This window comes from Sturnus vulgaris, chromosome Z (genome assembly GCF_052056855.1).
Source record: "Sturnus vulgaris isolate bStuVul1 chromosome Z, bStuVul1.hap1, whole genome shotgun sequence".
Lineage (NCBI taxonomy): Eukaryota > Metazoa > Chordata > Aves > Passeriformes > Sturnidae > Sturnus > Sturnus vulgaris.
Genome location: NC_142283.1, coordinates 53,439,216 through 53,456,572, shown reverse-complemented (window position 1 = coordinate 53,456,572; position 17,357 = coordinate 53,439,216). Strand labels below are relative to the sequence as shown.

The 17,357-nt window shown below is 36.9% G+C and overlaps 1 protein-coding gene across 9 annotated transcripts in view; it reads left to right on the top strand.

The window, feature by feature from the left end:
• JAK2 (Janus kinase 2) overlaps window positions 1-14,223 on the top strand; it is an 89,450-nt gene extending 75,227 nt beyond the window's left edge. For 7 of the 9 annotated variants that reach the window (XM_014878956.2, XM_014878570.2, XM_088155879.1 and 4 more), the window contains 4 exons: window positions 3,235-3,407; window positions 4,307-4,424; window positions 7,783-7,896; window positions 10,080-14,223. In XM_014878956.2, coding sequence (XP_014734442.1) covers window positions 3,235-3,407; window positions 4,307-4,424; window positions 7,783-7,896; window positions 10,080-10,187 — 513 coding nt within the window. In that variant the 3' untranslated portion in view covers window positions 10,188-14,223. Of the gene's footprint in view, window positions 1-1,166; window positions 1,322-3,234; window positions 3,408-4,306; window positions 4,425-7,782; window positions 7,897-10,079 lie in introns of those variants that run through there. The other 2 variants (XM_088155884.1, XM_088155885.1) reach the window with 2 other exon arrangements.
• The last annotated feature ends 3,134 nt before the right edge of the window (window positions 14,224-17,357 follow it).

The following is a 17,357-nucleotide window of genomic DNA, read 5'->3' as shown; positions in this document are numbered from 1 at the left end:
AGCCATTTCTTATCTTTAAGCTATGGTTTTCCAAGGAGCTCGTTCTGGGCACACAGAGAAACCTTCTTCTTTATGAATATTTTCTGCTCCCTCCACAGAGAGTAGCTTGGTAAACTCTTCTGTCAGCTTCCTCATCATGCTAGAATGGATAGGGGTAATTTTTAGGGTATGTTGTCCACAGATAATTCTTATGTTTGGTAATTGTGGCCCTGCCACATTAAGCTCCTAAGACTGCTTCTGCAATATCAATGGAAAAGATCTGACAAGAATCAGGGGAGAGCCTCTGCCAGAGCCACGGTATTCTGACATTCAAGCTTTCACATTGTGAAAAGAGCTTGCTGGTTCCCTGCTTGCAACTGGACTAACCCTTTAGCTGTTGAACCTCTTGCATGTACACGGAATGCTGCACCCTTAACAGTTTATCTCACCTATTCATGTGCTTCACTGAAGCACAGCAATGTGGATAGTCTCCAGGAGAAGCTCCTTGATGGGCAAGCAGTACAGAATGTGGAAAACAAAAAATGTTAGCAAGTCTATGACAAGTGTCAGAGAGAAAGAATTGAACCAGCAGCCACCCACTTCAGAGGGTTGAAGAGCTCTCTGATCTGTGTCTCCAAAACAAGAAGTCATTCTCTGATAACAGGCCTAAGAAATTTTCTCATACTTACTTCTGCAAGAAAATTACTGTTGTGCTGGGAAGTCACTATAAACAATCCTTGTTCAAGCAGAGACTTGGAAGGGTCTTAACACTCAGCACAATCTATGAGGATGATGACCAAATCTTTCATAGAAGTAAGATGCAACATGGATTTTTGAACACACAAGGGCTGCAGACACTTATCTGTTTTATTCTATGTCCATCTCAGCCTGTGACCTCCAGGTGCTGGCCTTGTGCACTTTCATTAAGAAGCTGTGAAGCATGTAGAAGTCCTTAGGCTTTCATTGAAAGCCTGCTGAAACAACAGTGACAGCATGTCTCAGAACCCTGGTTTGAGGTATCCATTGGGAGGACTGGAAGGTGGATTTTGGTCTTTGCTGGCTGTGCAAATATGGTAGAAATTTTTGGGAAAGGAACTGTATTCAGAAACTACAAAGAAAAATGGGACCTTACTGTGTGTATGTGTGTGTACATACACATGTATGAAAGAACTTTCAAAATATTACAGGTCTTCAGGATGGTGAGAAATTAAAATGGCAGATGAGATGATTCCTTCCTAAGTACCAAGCACCAGCCAGGAGAAAGGAAGCTAAAATATGCATCCTGCAGATACTAAAGAGGGAAAACATCCTGCTTTGATAATGATGAACCATGGGGGCAAAGAGTATGAAAATGTGGGAAACTGCATATAACTTGCACTTAAAGAAATGTCTTCCCTTCTAAGAAAAGCAAAATCTGAGAGTCACAGTGTATGTGCGTTGCTTTGGAGTGTTGTTGCTGTACGATCTGCAAAGTAGAGGTTATATCGATTGCTTTATGATTTCACTCTAATTTGTGGCATTCTGTTAGTACAAAACAACTTAATTATAAACATAGTGAGTACCTGATATGGTGAAAATGGAACCTGAATGCTTTTTGTTTCTTTAGCTGATCATGTTACAGTTTTCAGCTTGTTTTGCTTTTCTTGCAATGTTTGCCCTTTCAGCATCTCACATCTCCTCTTTCTGCTGTGCATTTTTGGGGGGGTTTGATCAAAAATCTTTCTACCTCTGCCTTGCTGCTCTCCTCTGAAGTGTATGAGAGAAATGAAGGCACACTCATTACCTGAGAGTTAAGATTAATGTGTTTTGTTGTTTACTGTGTTTTGGTTCCTTGCTACTATACTGGGAAGGGGTTTTTCTTCCCTTATGTTTGAAGTGTTTCGACTATCCTTGCTGGTGAATCCAGTTTTAAAGACAGAAACATTTAAAATCACATTTAAACCCTGTTGTTAGACTAATGCCACAGGATTATGATATCCACTTAGAATTTGCATTTTTTCAATTAAAGCTCTGTCTTATGTGTTTTCCAGTCTAACAGAGAAGTTATTACTATCATCAAACTTTAGGTCTGTTTTCAGACTATTACATTGTAGTAAGAAAAAGCTGTAGCATTTTCATAGGCTAGTTGTACCAGAAACACAGAAGCCTCACTTTGAAGAAGTTAGGTTTGGTATTTATGGCAGTAAATAAGCTGGCAATGAGGAACAGGGCATTTTTGAATAGTTTTGGAATGTGCTGTGAGAGAGCAGCAATGCCACCCAATGGTACTGAGAGGTACTAGGGTCTGAGAGAAAGATTGTACTTCGTAGCCAAACTTTGAGGTTTCTCACATTAAAAAAAAAAAAAAAATTGAGTGAGAGAGAAATAAGCCTTTTGGCATGACTAATATAACATTTATTTCCAGAACTTTTGAGATCGCAAGCCCTATTAATGTAATTCAACTTTTCTGTTGTGTTGAAGGGGTGATATGCTTTTTTATAAAACTATGAAACTGACAACTTGCTTCGTGATTCCTTTCGTGTGTGAGTTGGGTATCTCTTGACACTGTGCAGCATCACTTTCAGTCCTCCATTTATCACTGCCTAAGCAAGACCTTCTTGTTTAGAAATGCCACTATTCACACTGGCTTCTTCCAAATTTCATTGTTAGTGAAAGCAATTAGGTGCATTGGTAAGAAGGGATCATCATCAACAAAAGACAACGTGGCTTCAGACCAAAGTTTTGTTACAGCAATCTGTGGAAATATAACAGTAATCATAACTGTTCAATTATTGGTGAATAATGGTCCATACAAAAGAGAAACAAGACACACTGTTGGAAATACAGTGAATAATTGTCAAATTAAAGGAATCATAATACAAAATTTCATGGAAGCAATTGGGAAAACAGATGCAGAAAATGAAGAAAAAAAGAGTCAATTAAATTGATAAGTTGGACAATCTTCTCATGTGCTTTGGATTGTATAGCTTACCCCAGTTTTTTTCCTTCTGCATATCACCAGCCAAGTGCATTTGGCCACAAAAAGGAGCTGTAGCGCATTTATCCAGCTATGTAATCAAAAATACTTGGCTCTGACAGGTGCTCAGTCTATCTCACTCCAGTTAAGGGAAGTCCCTGAGCTTGGAAAAAAATAACTCCTCAGAGAAGATAAACGTAGTTTTGGTTTTGAGGTTAATTCATCCTCTTGAGGGAAGTGCAGCTATGTAGTGGGAAAAATAACACTTTTCCTGTTCTGTTTGTAACCTCTACATCTAGGGCATGGAGTATCTTGGTACAAAAAGATATGTTCACCGGGATTTAGCAACAAGAAATATTTTGGTGGAGAATGAGAACAGAGTTAAAATTGGAGATTTTGGATTGACAAAAGTCTTGCCACAAGATAAAGAATACTACAAAGTGAAAGAACCTGGTGAAAGTCCTATATTTTGGTAAGTCTTCTTTTGGTATGTGAAATCATGGCATGTTTTCAGTTTTTGCCCTTCCACCCAATGCATTTTGCATGTTGTGGAATTCTTATTTGCAAGCTCCACATCAGTTTTCCAGCATTGTGAAAGTCACATGATATTTCACGTCACAGAGTAGCATCAAGGACTTTACAATTTATTTTTAAAAAACCCAGAAAAACACCCAAAACAAAAGCCCCAAAAACCACTTATTTAAAGGAAATAGTATCCAACAGAAAATACATGCAGAGATAAAAGAAGTCTAAAATGGCCCATTTGCCTGGATGCTTTCAAGTTTTTAGGGCTTCTGGTTCCCTAAACATTGGTTATTCATGTCTTCCAGCTGAGATCTGTTGGATACACCCCAAGAGAAAATGCCATTCCATACATGCAATTTTAATCTGTATTTTAATTCTGACTCAGGCGCTGTTTACCTAAAGAAAAGATGATACAAAATGGCATCTTAGTAGATGTTATTGAAGATGTACAGTTTTTTTCCAGAAGTGCTTGCAACACAGTTCAAGGCTCACTGAAAGTGATGGAAAGCTATTAATTAATTTCTTTGCATGTCTTATCAATGAAATTCTTGTTTACTTGCACTACAGATAAGAAATATATCTACAGCCTTGTAGGGAAAGAAATCAAACTTGGTTATAGTTATCACTAACTGTGTTTGTTTAAGGTGGATTTGGTTTTCAAAACAAATTAACTATTATTATAGGGGTAGGTAGTGATTGTAGGTAACGAAAGGGAATGAGAACATGCTAATATTAATAAAGAACACTTACTCATGAAAAAGAAATCTGTCTTGTTAAGACAAATGTTTTCAAAATCAAAATGATGCATGTTACAGAGAGCAATTTTTCTTGTACTGTGCTTTGCAGGTATGCTCCAGAATCTCTGACAGAAAGCAAATTTTCTGTGGCCTCAGATGTGTGGAGCTTTGGTGTGGTCTTGTATGAACTCTTCACCTATATTGACAAAAGCAAAAGCCCACCAGCTGTAAGTATATAGTTAATGAATCTCAGAGAATTTGTTTGTTTACTTAAATTTTCTAGATGGTCGTGTACCTCAATGATGTTTACTGATCGTTTTCTGGAGATACCTTATTGTTTATGAGACAGCATCCAGTCTGAAACAGTAACTAAGAGGTACTGGTGTAAAGCCACAAGAAGGAAAGATGATCTGAAAATTACTTCGTAGTCTGTGCATATCTTATCCATTCTGTAACTTCTTTTTGAACAAGATTTTAAAATCTCTTATTATAGGCTGTTCTGTCCCATCCTTAGTGGAGAGCTATCCCAAATGCAGCCATTCCATTGCATGACCTTTATTTTTATTGTTGTTCCAAATTTAAGGCTGAACTGAACACATACATAATAAATTAAATTAACTTAAGTAAGGAACTTAAAGGTATTTTATGTTAGCAGAACCCAAGTTAGTAAGTTAGCAAAGTTCAAGAAAGAAAAGGAGTGGCTTTTTGCAGTGTTGACAGGTGTCTTTAAAAGACATATTTACAGTGTATGAAGAAAGATTCTATTATCCTCCAATTGAGAATAAGATACACCTAGCAGTATCCATGGGCATAACAGAGGCAAGGTGATGCTTCTGTATTTACTGGAGCTGGCCACACCCTTGTCCAGAGTGTCAGTTCTGCCAAATGTGGTTTTCAGAGCTGAATAGTGATGAGAGGCAAAAATGCCCTTGGAGGATACCTCTGCATTGGCCTCAGCGGACCTCTTAGTAATTCCATACAATGAGCTATCAGAGGTATCAAGGAAGAACTCAGGACAGCTCTTCCAGCATAAGAATATAAATGTTGTAGACACCTAGAATTCTTCAGAAGGATTTTGAAATGAAAATTGGTAGAGTAAGTTATGAGAACAGGTGGACTATTCTTTCAATGAATCAATCTACGTGTGCATTTACACTTCATCAGGTTTGTTGTCCTATTGACATGTAACAAGAAAAGGTAATTTGGTAAATTTAACCAAAGTGGTCTGTTCACTTCTCATTAGTATTTATAATTATACATTGTTTTCATAACTTGGTCATTTGCATACTCATCCAATGGGTGTTTCACACTTTTGTGTCAAGGATCATCAAAGAAATTTTGTAACATTGGAGGAAAAATATGCCCTTTATGTTGTGATTAAAAATTTTTTCTGTTAATAGCACATCCTCATTTACTTTTGATGTCTGGCAGTCTGAGTGAGGTTTTAATCTGCTTTTTGGGTTATTTTGGGTTTTTTTGGACAGTAAGGTTTATCGAAGCCATTTTTGCTGGCTTTAATTATACTAATTTTTCTGCTGTGTACTTATTGATTAGTCCTGCTTACCGTCTTTTATACATCAGCATGATATGTCTTTTCCATTTGGCATTTTTCAAAGCATTAAGTTGTTTTAATGTTTCAGAGAGCTTTAGAATCAGCTGTGAGTTTCATCCTTTTAAAACTAATTAATCACAGAAGCATAGAATGCTATGCTTAAAGATCATCTAGTGGCAATTCCCCCTACCATGAGCAGGGACACCTCCCACTAGACCAAGTTACTCAGAGCCTCATCCAGCCCAGCCTTGAACACCTCCAGGGATGGGGCAGCCTCAGCTTTTCTGGGCAACCTGTGGGTGTCTCATCATCCTCATAGTAAAGCATTTCTTCCTCATATCCAACCTTTGTTTCTCCCCTTTCAGTTTGTACCCATTACTCCTTGTCCTGTCACTGCAGTCCCTTATGAAGAGTCCCTCTCCACCTTCCCTGCAGGCCCTGTTCAGATACTGAGGCTGCTGTGAGGTCTCCACACAACTTTCTCTTCTCCAGGCAGAACAGAGCCAACTTCCTCAGTCTGTCTTCATAAGGAAAGTGCTCCAGTCCTCTTACCAACCCCATGCCCTTCTCTGGACTTGCTCCAGCAGGTCCATCCATGTCATCCCTGTGCTGGGAGCCCAGAGATGGATGCAGCACTGCAGGTGGGGTCTCAGCAGAGCAGAGGGGCAGAATCCCTTCCTGGCCCTGCTGCCCACACTGCTCTGGATGCAGCCCAGGACACGTTTGGCTTTCTGAGCTGCAAGTGCACACTGTTGGGTCATGTTGAATTTTTAATCAACCATCACCCCCAGGTCCTTCTCCACAGGGCTGCTTTCAGTCACTTCCCCTCCCAGCCCACAGGTGTGTCTGGAATTGCCATGACCCATGCACAGGACCTTGTGCTTCTCCTTGTTGAACATCATGAGGTCTGCACCAGCCCATCCCTCAAGCCTGTCCAGGTCTCTCAGGATGGCATCCTTTCCCTGCAGGGTGCCAGCTGCACCACACAGGCTGTGGTCAGTGATTGTGCTGAGGGTGCACTCAGTCTCACTGTCACGTCACCTACAAAGATGTGGAACAGTTTGGGCCCTGGTACTGACCCCTGAGGGACACCACCCATCACTGCTTTCCCTGTGGACAGTGTGCCACTGACCACAACTCTGAGTGCAGCCTTCCAGAGAGCTCTTTATCCACTGAGTCATCCATCCTTCAAACCCATGTCTTTCCCATTTACAGACAAGGATGTCACAGTGTCAAACTTGGCTTAAGTCTAGGCAGCTCCATCATAGAAGGTCACTAGATTTCTCAGGCTAAAATTTCTGCCATTAGTAAAGCCATGTTGTCTGTTTCTAGTCACTTCTTTGTTTTCCATATGTGTTAGCATAGTATGCAGTAGAGTTGGCTCCATGATCTTGCCTGGCAGAGGTGAGACTGACTAACTTGCAGTTCATTGTGTCTTCCACTTTCTCATTTTCAAAATTCAGGGTTATCTTCCCCTTTTTCCAGTCATCACAAACTTCACCTTAACAACTTCATCTGCAAGCTCCCTCAGGACCCTTGAATAAATTTCATCAGTTCCTACAGAGTTCTGCACATTCAGGTTCCTCAGATGGACATTACCCTCTCCTACAGTGAGCTTAGGGTCTTTATTCTTTCAGTCCCTCCATCTGCCTTTCTCAACTTGGGCAGTGTACCTGGAGCACCTTCCCTTGAGGACTCAGGCATAGAAGTAATTGAAAACCTCAGCCTTCTCTTTATCCAGGGTAGCCAAATCATCAGGTGATCAACATTTAAAAAAATTTTTTGCTTAGTGCTTTAAATTGTGTATCTATCATTCAATTTTATTCTATTCTATATCATATTCCCTTTTACCAACCAAAAAAAATCTGTAATTATTGATATATTCTCTGGACATGTAATTTATAATTTCGTCATTGTTACATACTATTCAATTTATTCTTATTATTTTTATAAAGAATTTTTGCTTGGCAAGAATATTGCAGCATCTTTTTTTCCTCTAAAGATTATATATTACAGTTGGCCTTTTGTTTCAGGAATTCATGCGCATGATTGGCAATGATAAACAAGGGCAGATGATTGTATTTCATTTGATAGAGCTTTTGAAGAATAATGGACGACTGCCGAGACCAGATGGATGCCCCGATGAGGTGAAGTACTGTGTTAAAATATTACTATAGTGTGAAGGGTACTCAGTTAGGGTGAGTACCTGTAAATGCAAAACTTGTATTTTGTTCTGCTTGGACCACTAAAGTGTTTATTCAAGTGGAATGGCTGTGCGGTTATTTTATCAGTTTCATGATGAATATTATAATATTTTTTTCTGATTCTTTCGCTTGTACTGCCTTAGGAGCCCAGACTGTAGTCTTGCTGAATGTATGAAGTGAGACTGTTATGACTGACTGTTCTACTTGGGCACTCACACTTCTGTTTCAAAAAGCTACATGTATTAAGGCAGCAAGATTAGTATATAGAACTTGTTCTGTGTAAGTCCCAAGAGATTCTCATTCAAAGCTATGAATTTTGGATTCCTTTGAAATGTAACATTTAGCAAAAATATCTTAGTATCTACCTAAGGTTTTTCACATTTAATTCTAGGATTTAAAGAGCCTCTTATCTTGACTATTGCCTTTCTGTTACTGTTCCCTTCTCAAGTGTTGAAGGCTCATGTTTATCATGTATATTATTCACTGTCAAGCATTTTCACCTTGCAGAGTGTAGGCACAGTTAAGCATATGAATCAGGTTTTCCATGTTTGGGGTCTTCAGATTTGTATTCATGTTCTTTGTAGATACTGAAGTATAACTGTAAAGCTGTCGTCAGAGCACATAAATTAATGCAGTGTTCTATGCTTTAGGATGCTTTAAAAAATACTTTCATACCACTTCTAAGCCTAATGGTTTATATTCTGTTCTTCACAGCAGGATGCACAAAGCCAGGTTGAGTCAAACTGACCTGGTTGGGCTGTGTAGGTGAATCAGTAATGAAAAAAAAGGAAGTAAAATAATTATGGGCTGTTGTTTTTTACATATATAATTTCCCACTCAGATTAAATGCTGTATACCTTTAAAGTCAAGCACACTTGGCAATAAGTCAAGAAATAATCCATTCAAAACTGGCGGAAAACATCAGGGTCAAGTGATCTAATAGAGGAGAGAAAAAATGGTACAAGTGAGGCAGGAAGCCGTGGGGGAATAAAAATGTACTGAATGGAAAGAGAAGTCTTTGAAGAACATTTCTTGCTTTGTATGTACCAGTACAGCGATTGTTGAATTGCAAAGGTTTGGCTTTTTATAGATAACCTGAATGTCATATGTATAAGATAATACATAATCTGTTTTACTGAAACTGCATTTTAACTAACCCAAAGGTTTCAATGTCTGACATTTCTCCAGATATTAAAGCAAGGTGGAAATGTCTCTTTGTCAGAAACTGCACTCATCCGCTTTTGATCCTGAAAGGCCAGTCATCACAGATAATAAATATTCCAGATACCTGTAGCTTACAGCAGCTTATCTTGCGGCTTACAAGCTGCTTGAGACTTGGTTCTAAAGCAACTTGGTCAATGCAGGTGTTTCAAATTTGCTGAAAGATAAGGAGCAGTTTTTAATTTTTTTCCTGGTAGCTGTACAGATTGCTCTTAAGCAACATGTGAAAAACTGTTGAAAGTATGAGAAATTAGTAATAACAATCTGTATTGAATTAATGAGAAGAGTACAGGTGAAGAGCTTGGCAAGTTGTATGAAATCAGGTATCAGGGACATCTCTGGGCAGAAAGAAAACTGTTGCCATGCAACTATTGTAGGGGAAAGATCTTTCAAAGTTGGTTCAGATTATACAGTAACTTTTTTTGCTTATTTCTGATTATATATGAAGAATACTTAAAAATTTAATATACAAATATGCAGAAGTATATGTTAACTTTTCAGGGGAAGCCTTATTTAGAATTAATCTCTTTGTAAATTTGATGGTCATACTGGTGTTTGTCATGTTAAAGCATTTTTGAACTTTAAAAAAAGAAAGCAAGAACAAAAACTTAGCAAAATAACATAAGTCTCATAAAAGTTTCCAAAAACAGCTGAGTGAATTTTCATACTAACTTTAAAAAAATTGTCTTTTATAAGAAAAGCTGTTGCAGAGCCACCTATCCTAGGTTCTTGCTGTCACTGGGATCAAGCAGATAAACTGATGGGTATAGCAAGAGTTTGGGCACACTCTTTTGCAGCTGTTGTTTGGAAGCATAAAGTTAAGCTGCCGGTTCTTTAGTCCATTTTAAAGTAAGTATGTATGTTGTCTGTTTACCTCCTACCAATTTTCTTGTTTTCTTCTCCAGATTTATGCTATCATGAAAGAATGCTGGAACAATAATGTTGCCCAGCGTCCCACCTTTCGGGATCTTGCTCAGCGAGTGGATCATATAAGGGAAAACATGGGTGGATGAGAAAACTGTCCCTCCTTCAGAGGATGAGTTGGAATGCAGAATAAAATGTACTTGGTCAGCTGTGTATATTTGACATATGTACATGTGCACACATCTTATCCTTGCTGGAAGTAAAGTCTGTGTGGCAAATACCCTATCTTGATCTGCATACTGAAGAATCCTACTAGGGCTTTTTTATCAGGATATATATTTGTTACTATGAGAACATGCTGAAATTTTCAATAGGAAAACAAATATTTTTCTAAATTAAATGATATGTAGTCATTCAGCAACACCATAATTTGCCTTCCTTGGCAATACAAAAAAGAGGTGACTTAAAATGTGATGAAATTAAGAGATAAAAAAGCAGTGTATTTCCATGTTGAAATGGAGATGCCCAGAAAAGACTTCTAGAAATACTTTTACACTGAGTATATAGTGACTTGGCACCTGTTTTGTGTGTTGCACAAAGACTTTTGTCTGTTAATACAGTTTCATTATTTTTTCGTTTTTAATGCAGAACTGGCTACTCTGTGTAACAAAATAGAAGTGATTTGCTGTGCCTGTCTGAATCAGTTGTCAGCCAACAGTATAGCCAAAGAAATGTAATGGGCTGTGTGATGTACTGTAAGTATTTTGAGGGAAAGGGAGCAAATTGTGCTTTATTGGGAGAGTAAATTTACTAATCCATGCAAAAATTTTAATTTAAAAATGAAAGAGCAAAGATGTTATCCTTTTTTTTTCTTGCTCTTCCCTTGTTGAACATTAGATTACCTTTATAGAATTGAAGATACTGGGATAACACCTAGAAGTTAATTCATTTTACACAATGCAGTGTCTTCAGTTTAAATAAGGAAAAGATAAACATGCTGCTTTTAAATGCTGCTCTCTTTCTTTTCCATCTTTATAGGTTTCATGCAGTCATAAGTCTATCTATGAATTGGAACTTTCAAAGCAGGATTAAAAATCTAGAAAATTCCCTCACTTTCACAATTGCTCAGTTTGCTCTTAAGATGATCATCTTAGTATCTTCCTTCCAGCACAGGAAAAGGGTACTTAAAGCTCAGTATCTGATATGGCCAGTTACAACCACATCAAGCCTGTTCTGTATTGAAGTGGCCCAGGTGTATTTCTTTCTGTGGTAATACCCAACATGAGACTATTTGGAAGGAGGAGGTACAAGTGCAATTGCTCCGCACTCAGCGGAGGGCAAGGACATGATTCCAGTTACTGAGAGCTGGGAGGAGATCAGAGCCACCTGAATGCTGTATAATTCAGCTTTTGAAATAAGTAACAAAACTTTTGGACAAGAGAATGCTTCGGTTTTGCCTTGAGGCATAAAACTTGGGGATAATCTCATATCTCAAAGCAGTATAATTGCAGAGTTTGTTTCTTTTTAGTTCAAATAATCTTGTTTGTTTGTTTGTTTTTACTTAAGCATTATTGTTTGCAAAGTAAAATGCTTGTTCTTCTTGGACTTCTGCTGAGAGAAGTTCAGTTAAGGGGATATATAGCTTGGCAAACTGACCTGACATCCAGATTTATATTTAAAATGAAGTGTTAATTTCTAAAATTTGTGGCAGTGAGTTAGTGAACAGAGGTTACTTTCACTGGGGAGCCTCCTTAATATTTGGGATTAATTGCATCCATCTTATCAGAAGTTGAAGAACCTCAACTTTAAAAAAAAAACAAAAACATCCTTACTTAGTGTAACATAGTGCCAGTATAGCAGTATTTTGTACCACTATGATGTTTCTCTCCCACAATCACTCCTACAAAATTACTGTTTTATAGTACAAGAGAGTGCTAAATAGGGAGAGCAGCGTGAGCCTTCTCTCTCTGCCCATTGCATTTAAAACTATTTCTGTTAGTGTTCTTGCCACCAAGCATTTGCATAGGTCATTTTTTCAAACTAATTTCACAGTCAGTTTTTAAGCTGCAAAGAACTTTGAAGTGCTTTGTTCGATTTTACATGTTTTCTCAATTTCTGTACGTTGCTTTGAGGATTTGAGATTTTGTGCAAAAAATGTCTTTGCATTTGTAGTCTCAGTTATGTGTATGTTTTGGTTTTTTTTGTAATAAAGGAGATAAAGCTTTAAAGCATCAACACAGCATTTTAGCTGGATAACATATGCAGGAATTATGTAAAATTTGCAGTGTATGACATTCAGTAGCTCACTGGTTACAAATACATAGTAGACTAAACATAATTTATGTAAAAATCTCAGGGAAGTTTGTGTAATGCAATGAAGAAATCTTCCAGTCTGCTAATTTTTCAAGTGAATTAAAGGTCTTTTTCTTGTTCTACTACAATATCAATAATTACATACTCTATTTGATTGCATAAATGTAGTGGTGAATTCAAGGATGGTTTTTAAGTGTCTTGTGGAGTTTTTTTTGTTTTTTACTTTATACTATATAATTTTTAGAGAAAGCCGTATCTTTACACTGCAGTGTAATTGTGTGCTGTTGGTCAGAGACAGTCTTTTTTAACTACCAGAGGCCTGTGTGGAGGCTTGATCGTTTGGGATGAATGTTCTTAGCTGGGCGAATAGGACCAAGTAGTGCTTAGGACTCGGGGGATGTATAGTCATCTGCAGTGTCAATATTTAGGTCCCAGAGCAGACCTGGTGGCTTTCTCAAAAAGCTGTTGAGGATGTAAATGTAGTGATTTTTCTGAATTTGCTACTGCCAATTGTGTAAACTTTAAACAAAAACACAAAACAACAACATCACCAAAAAACACTGTATTTTGTATTTTGAAAGCTCTCAGATCTACAGCATTGATAATGTCATATTTTTACATAGCTTTTGTATTAATAGACTAAGTAGTTTGTTTTAGAAACTGTCTTCAGTTGGCATTGCACTTGTCATACTTTAGTGTAATCATTATGCTACCCAAAATGCTGTTTGATTTTGTTGATAGAAAAACTGCTGGTTTATGTATACATGACTGCTACTACAGTGTAGAATTAAAATATTAACTATTGCTTTGCACTTATATTTGAAGTGAAAGAATTTTTAAATAAGTGCACAACGTATCTTATAGAATCTCTGCAATCAAGTATTGTATTGTGTAGTATTGGTTTGTTGTCTATCAGTATAAATACGTTAAGTTTCAAAGTTAGTTTTTAAATATATTCCACACAGTATTCCACAAACTTGCAACAGTCATGTAGTAAGCCAGAGGAGAAATGAATTTTCAGGAAAAGAAACCCGTGTTCTTGTCAAGTCCTAGTACTGGCTTCCATAGTTGAGATAGTTGTTATTAAGTGTGCTCATGAATACAACTGTGAAAATATATGTAAGAATTATATTTTTCCCCCAAAATTAAATTTTTAATTGTTGCATTTAATTGAGATGTTGACCAGCTGCCTTGAAATGTATGAGAAAAGATGTTACTGTATTAAGTATGAAGAAATGTAACTCTTGTGTAAAGAAAGCAAGCTTTTCAGGAATGTAGGATTTACAAACACCTTGGGGTTAGAATTCTGAAAGCAAAAGTAGAGGTGTCGAAGAACAAGACCGAAGGAAGAAGGATGATGTTCAGCGTGGGAGAAGCTTTCTGAAATGTGAAATGCACAATGAATTATGAAAAACTGATGTCTACTGAAAATGCCATACCATGACAAATATGTGCTAATGTATTTTTAAACTGTGTATTGTCTGCCTTAAGTCTGAAATATTCACAGACACCTAACCTGGCTGAAAAAATTTCAATAATTATTATACCAAAATAAACTACTAAATGTTGTGCCATGCCAGACAACAATTCTGAAAAGGTGTTGACTTAGAAGTTTTGTTCTGAATTTTTCTTTTTGAATAAGAGGTTTACAGTACTTTATATTAAAGTAGAAAAAGTCCCTTGGTGGTAGGGAGCGGGGAGTAAAAGATACCTGCTACTTATGATTGAAATGTAAACATTTGAACACATGGTTTATTGAAGAGAACATGAAAGGGATATTTCTAGAAAACTGTGTATCCATACCTGAAACTTAACTGTGTGTTTCTTTTGCATTTGGATAGTGAAAATAAAATAACTGAATACAATGAATGACACATGCCTGCCAGCGTTTTCTTTTGTGCACTAGAATTTTTTACTGGTGTTTAAATTGCTGCTGAAGGCAGCTATTCTGTTTGGTAAGGTAGAACTCAGCACATACAACTTTGACCTTCCTTGAATAGTCTAGAAGCATTTATCCTTTGGAAGAAACTTAGATGTATCAAAGTAAAGGTGTGTATTGGTGTTACCTAAACAATAAGACTGAGGGCTTTTGATCTCTTTTTAAATGAAGGTTTTCACTAGGCAAATTAATTTGGCATGAAGAAGCACTTCCTTTCGTTTTCAGTATTTAAAGAGATGCAAATCTGTAAGACAGAGGTGCCTTACACCACCTTACATTTCTTAAATTTGTTAGAAACTCTAATGTCTTGATTTGCGTTATCTTTGTTATCTTTCCATATGACTTTGCTTAACTTTACAGGAAAATTACCATCGTTTTTAATGAAAATTACCATTTACCTTTAACAGAGTTGAACGATCTTATCAAATATTCAACTAGTCCCTCAGTGTTACCCACCAAGTATACCTGTGTCCTTGAGCAAAACCAGTCCCACAAATGAGTTTGCCTTTACTTGAGGCAGAATTCACACTGTCCTGGTTACAGGGAAAGGGGATGGAATTCCTGTTTAAGTTCGAAGTTAAGTTTGTTATGTGATCAGTACAAGTATTTTAAGTATATATAATCAATTTTATATGGGTGGTATGTGGTTGAATGGTGCATGGGGAAAGAAAATTACTATTTTGTTTCATCCTCTCTGTAATACCGCTGCAATCATATTACTGACTTCTTAAAAAGAGAATAAGTGTCCAACAAATGTAACAGTATTAGTGATTTCACTTTGTCACTATAATCTTGTCTGCTCTTTTACTGAACCTAGACAATTCTTTTTAACTTTGTTTTTATGTTATATATAACAATTTCTACATAATTTATAGAAAACTTCATTAAGAAATTGAATATTAGCAAATCAGTTATTTAAAATAGTTAAATTTATCTGAGTGTCTTGCTCAAGGGTATTGCAATTAATTTAAAATTGCAGTAATTTCTCCCCAAGAACTCCAGTTAGCAATAATAAGTCTATTATTGAATTTAACTAACAAGAACAATGAAACTATAAAAAGCTAAACAATTACATCAAGAGCAGTTGAAAAAAGCAGCTATTAAATGTGGATGTTGGATGTGTTTCCTGAGCTGCAGCTGGTGAGCACTAATCAGATTAATGGACTTTTCTAACTATGTTATTAAAACTCTCAGTCACTTTTAGATCTGGCTTATTTCTCCTCAGAAATACTGATCTATAAATTAAAAAGGTAAATCAACCTTCAAATCCCTTAATATCTAGTCTGCATACAGCAGCTTTTGTGTGGGAACTGTGGCACTTATCTCTGAAAGTACCTGTGAAAAAATCCCAGGTAACACCTAAGGTTGAACTTAAGCTTGACTTCAGTCTTCAAAAGATAAAGCCATAAGGGTATGAATCCCTCTATTCACTTTGCCAAAGACATTGCTGTTTAAAAGAACGTTTTGATAGCAAATTATTTTGATTGTTCCTAAACATAGGAAGTCATGTTGCTAATTTTTAAAGACAAGTCCGAAATCTTCCAATGTAATTCCAGTCCCTTCTCCGTAGCATTTGCAAATTCCTCTGCAGCTGTTTGCCAGTTCTTTCTGCAGCTTCACTGTATCCCTTCATGCAAGAAATTAATGAAAATGTCAAATAATACTGTACCAAAGGGAAGATTCTGTGAATTCAGTTTGGTCTGTCTCGCCTTGAGAGCACACCTTTGTTAAATAGCAGAAACATGATACTAAGAGGATCTGACAGAACGTATAATTTTTAATAATTACGTTTGTTCTGTCTTACCCTTGATTAATTATGAAGATTATCAGTTTTAATGTCAAGATATGTAATGTCTAACCACAAAATTTCATTTGTTTTTTTTAATCCATGTTCGTGGCTCTTCATCATCTTACAAGTATTCATATTGTTCACTTGATTGTTTGCTGCATTTCCTCTTGCCCTTGAATTAGTTAGATTAAATTGCTGATCTGTAGTTTTCTGTCCAATCTTGCACAGTTTATATTTTTGTCCTACCACCAGAAAGGTCTCTCATCCTCTTTGAATTCCCACAGATAACTATTAACAATTTTGGAGTCTAAGCCTGAGGTGAGGTAAACACCTAACTTAACAAGCCCTGACCCTCCTAAAAGGACATAAAGGTGATCTGGAAAATATTTCAAATGGTGGTTTCAAAACCTAAAAATGCATTAAATCCAACACAGGGAACAGGACGCCATAGCTAAAATTAAGACAACTATCTAGCTTCTATTATTCACTAGCAGCCAACTACTTCATTCTATAGATACCACCATCAGGATGGACCCAGCTAGGGCTCCGCCTGAACTGCAGCTGGACTGTGTGACAGATGACTCTCCCCATGAGTAGGGACACTTCTTGGGATTTCAGATTCCTTACCTGACACTGACAGATCCTGCCATGTCCAAGACAGATCATTAATCCACAATAGATCCTTGGTAAGTGACTTGGTAAGTGTGGTGAATTAACATCAGTGAAATATTACTATATTAGTAAATCTTTGCAGCTACTCCATATTATTATAAGCATTGTATAGATAATTCCTTTAGACATAAGCTATTGTCTAAGTCTGAGACTAAGATTGGACCAAGCCCCACCTTGGCTCCACAAAGAGTTTAGATAGTAAGGAGGTCCTCTCTGAACCTCATAACTCAATGATGGGGTCTCCCCTACTCTTGGCATCTCCTGTCCCTATGTGAAGCATTCTAAATTCTAAATTGTTTTTCTTTCGTTTCCTTCATGCAATAATTGATAAGGTGAACCATGCCATGAAACTTATTGAACCTTGTTAAACCACTCCTCATTAAATTCCTTCAAATTTATTGAAACTTGTCAAATTATTATTTTAAATTATTATATTGCTGCTTCTCTGTTTTGAGATGTATTCCACTCATCCACATTAGGCTAGTCTCTGTTCTCAGCCCAAGATGACTGGTGCAGTTTTGCTAGTTAATTACACCTTTTTTTTTGAACTTTAGTAAACACTGGGGTATGGAGAGAGGTACTAGAAACAGGGCTTTTAAAAATTCT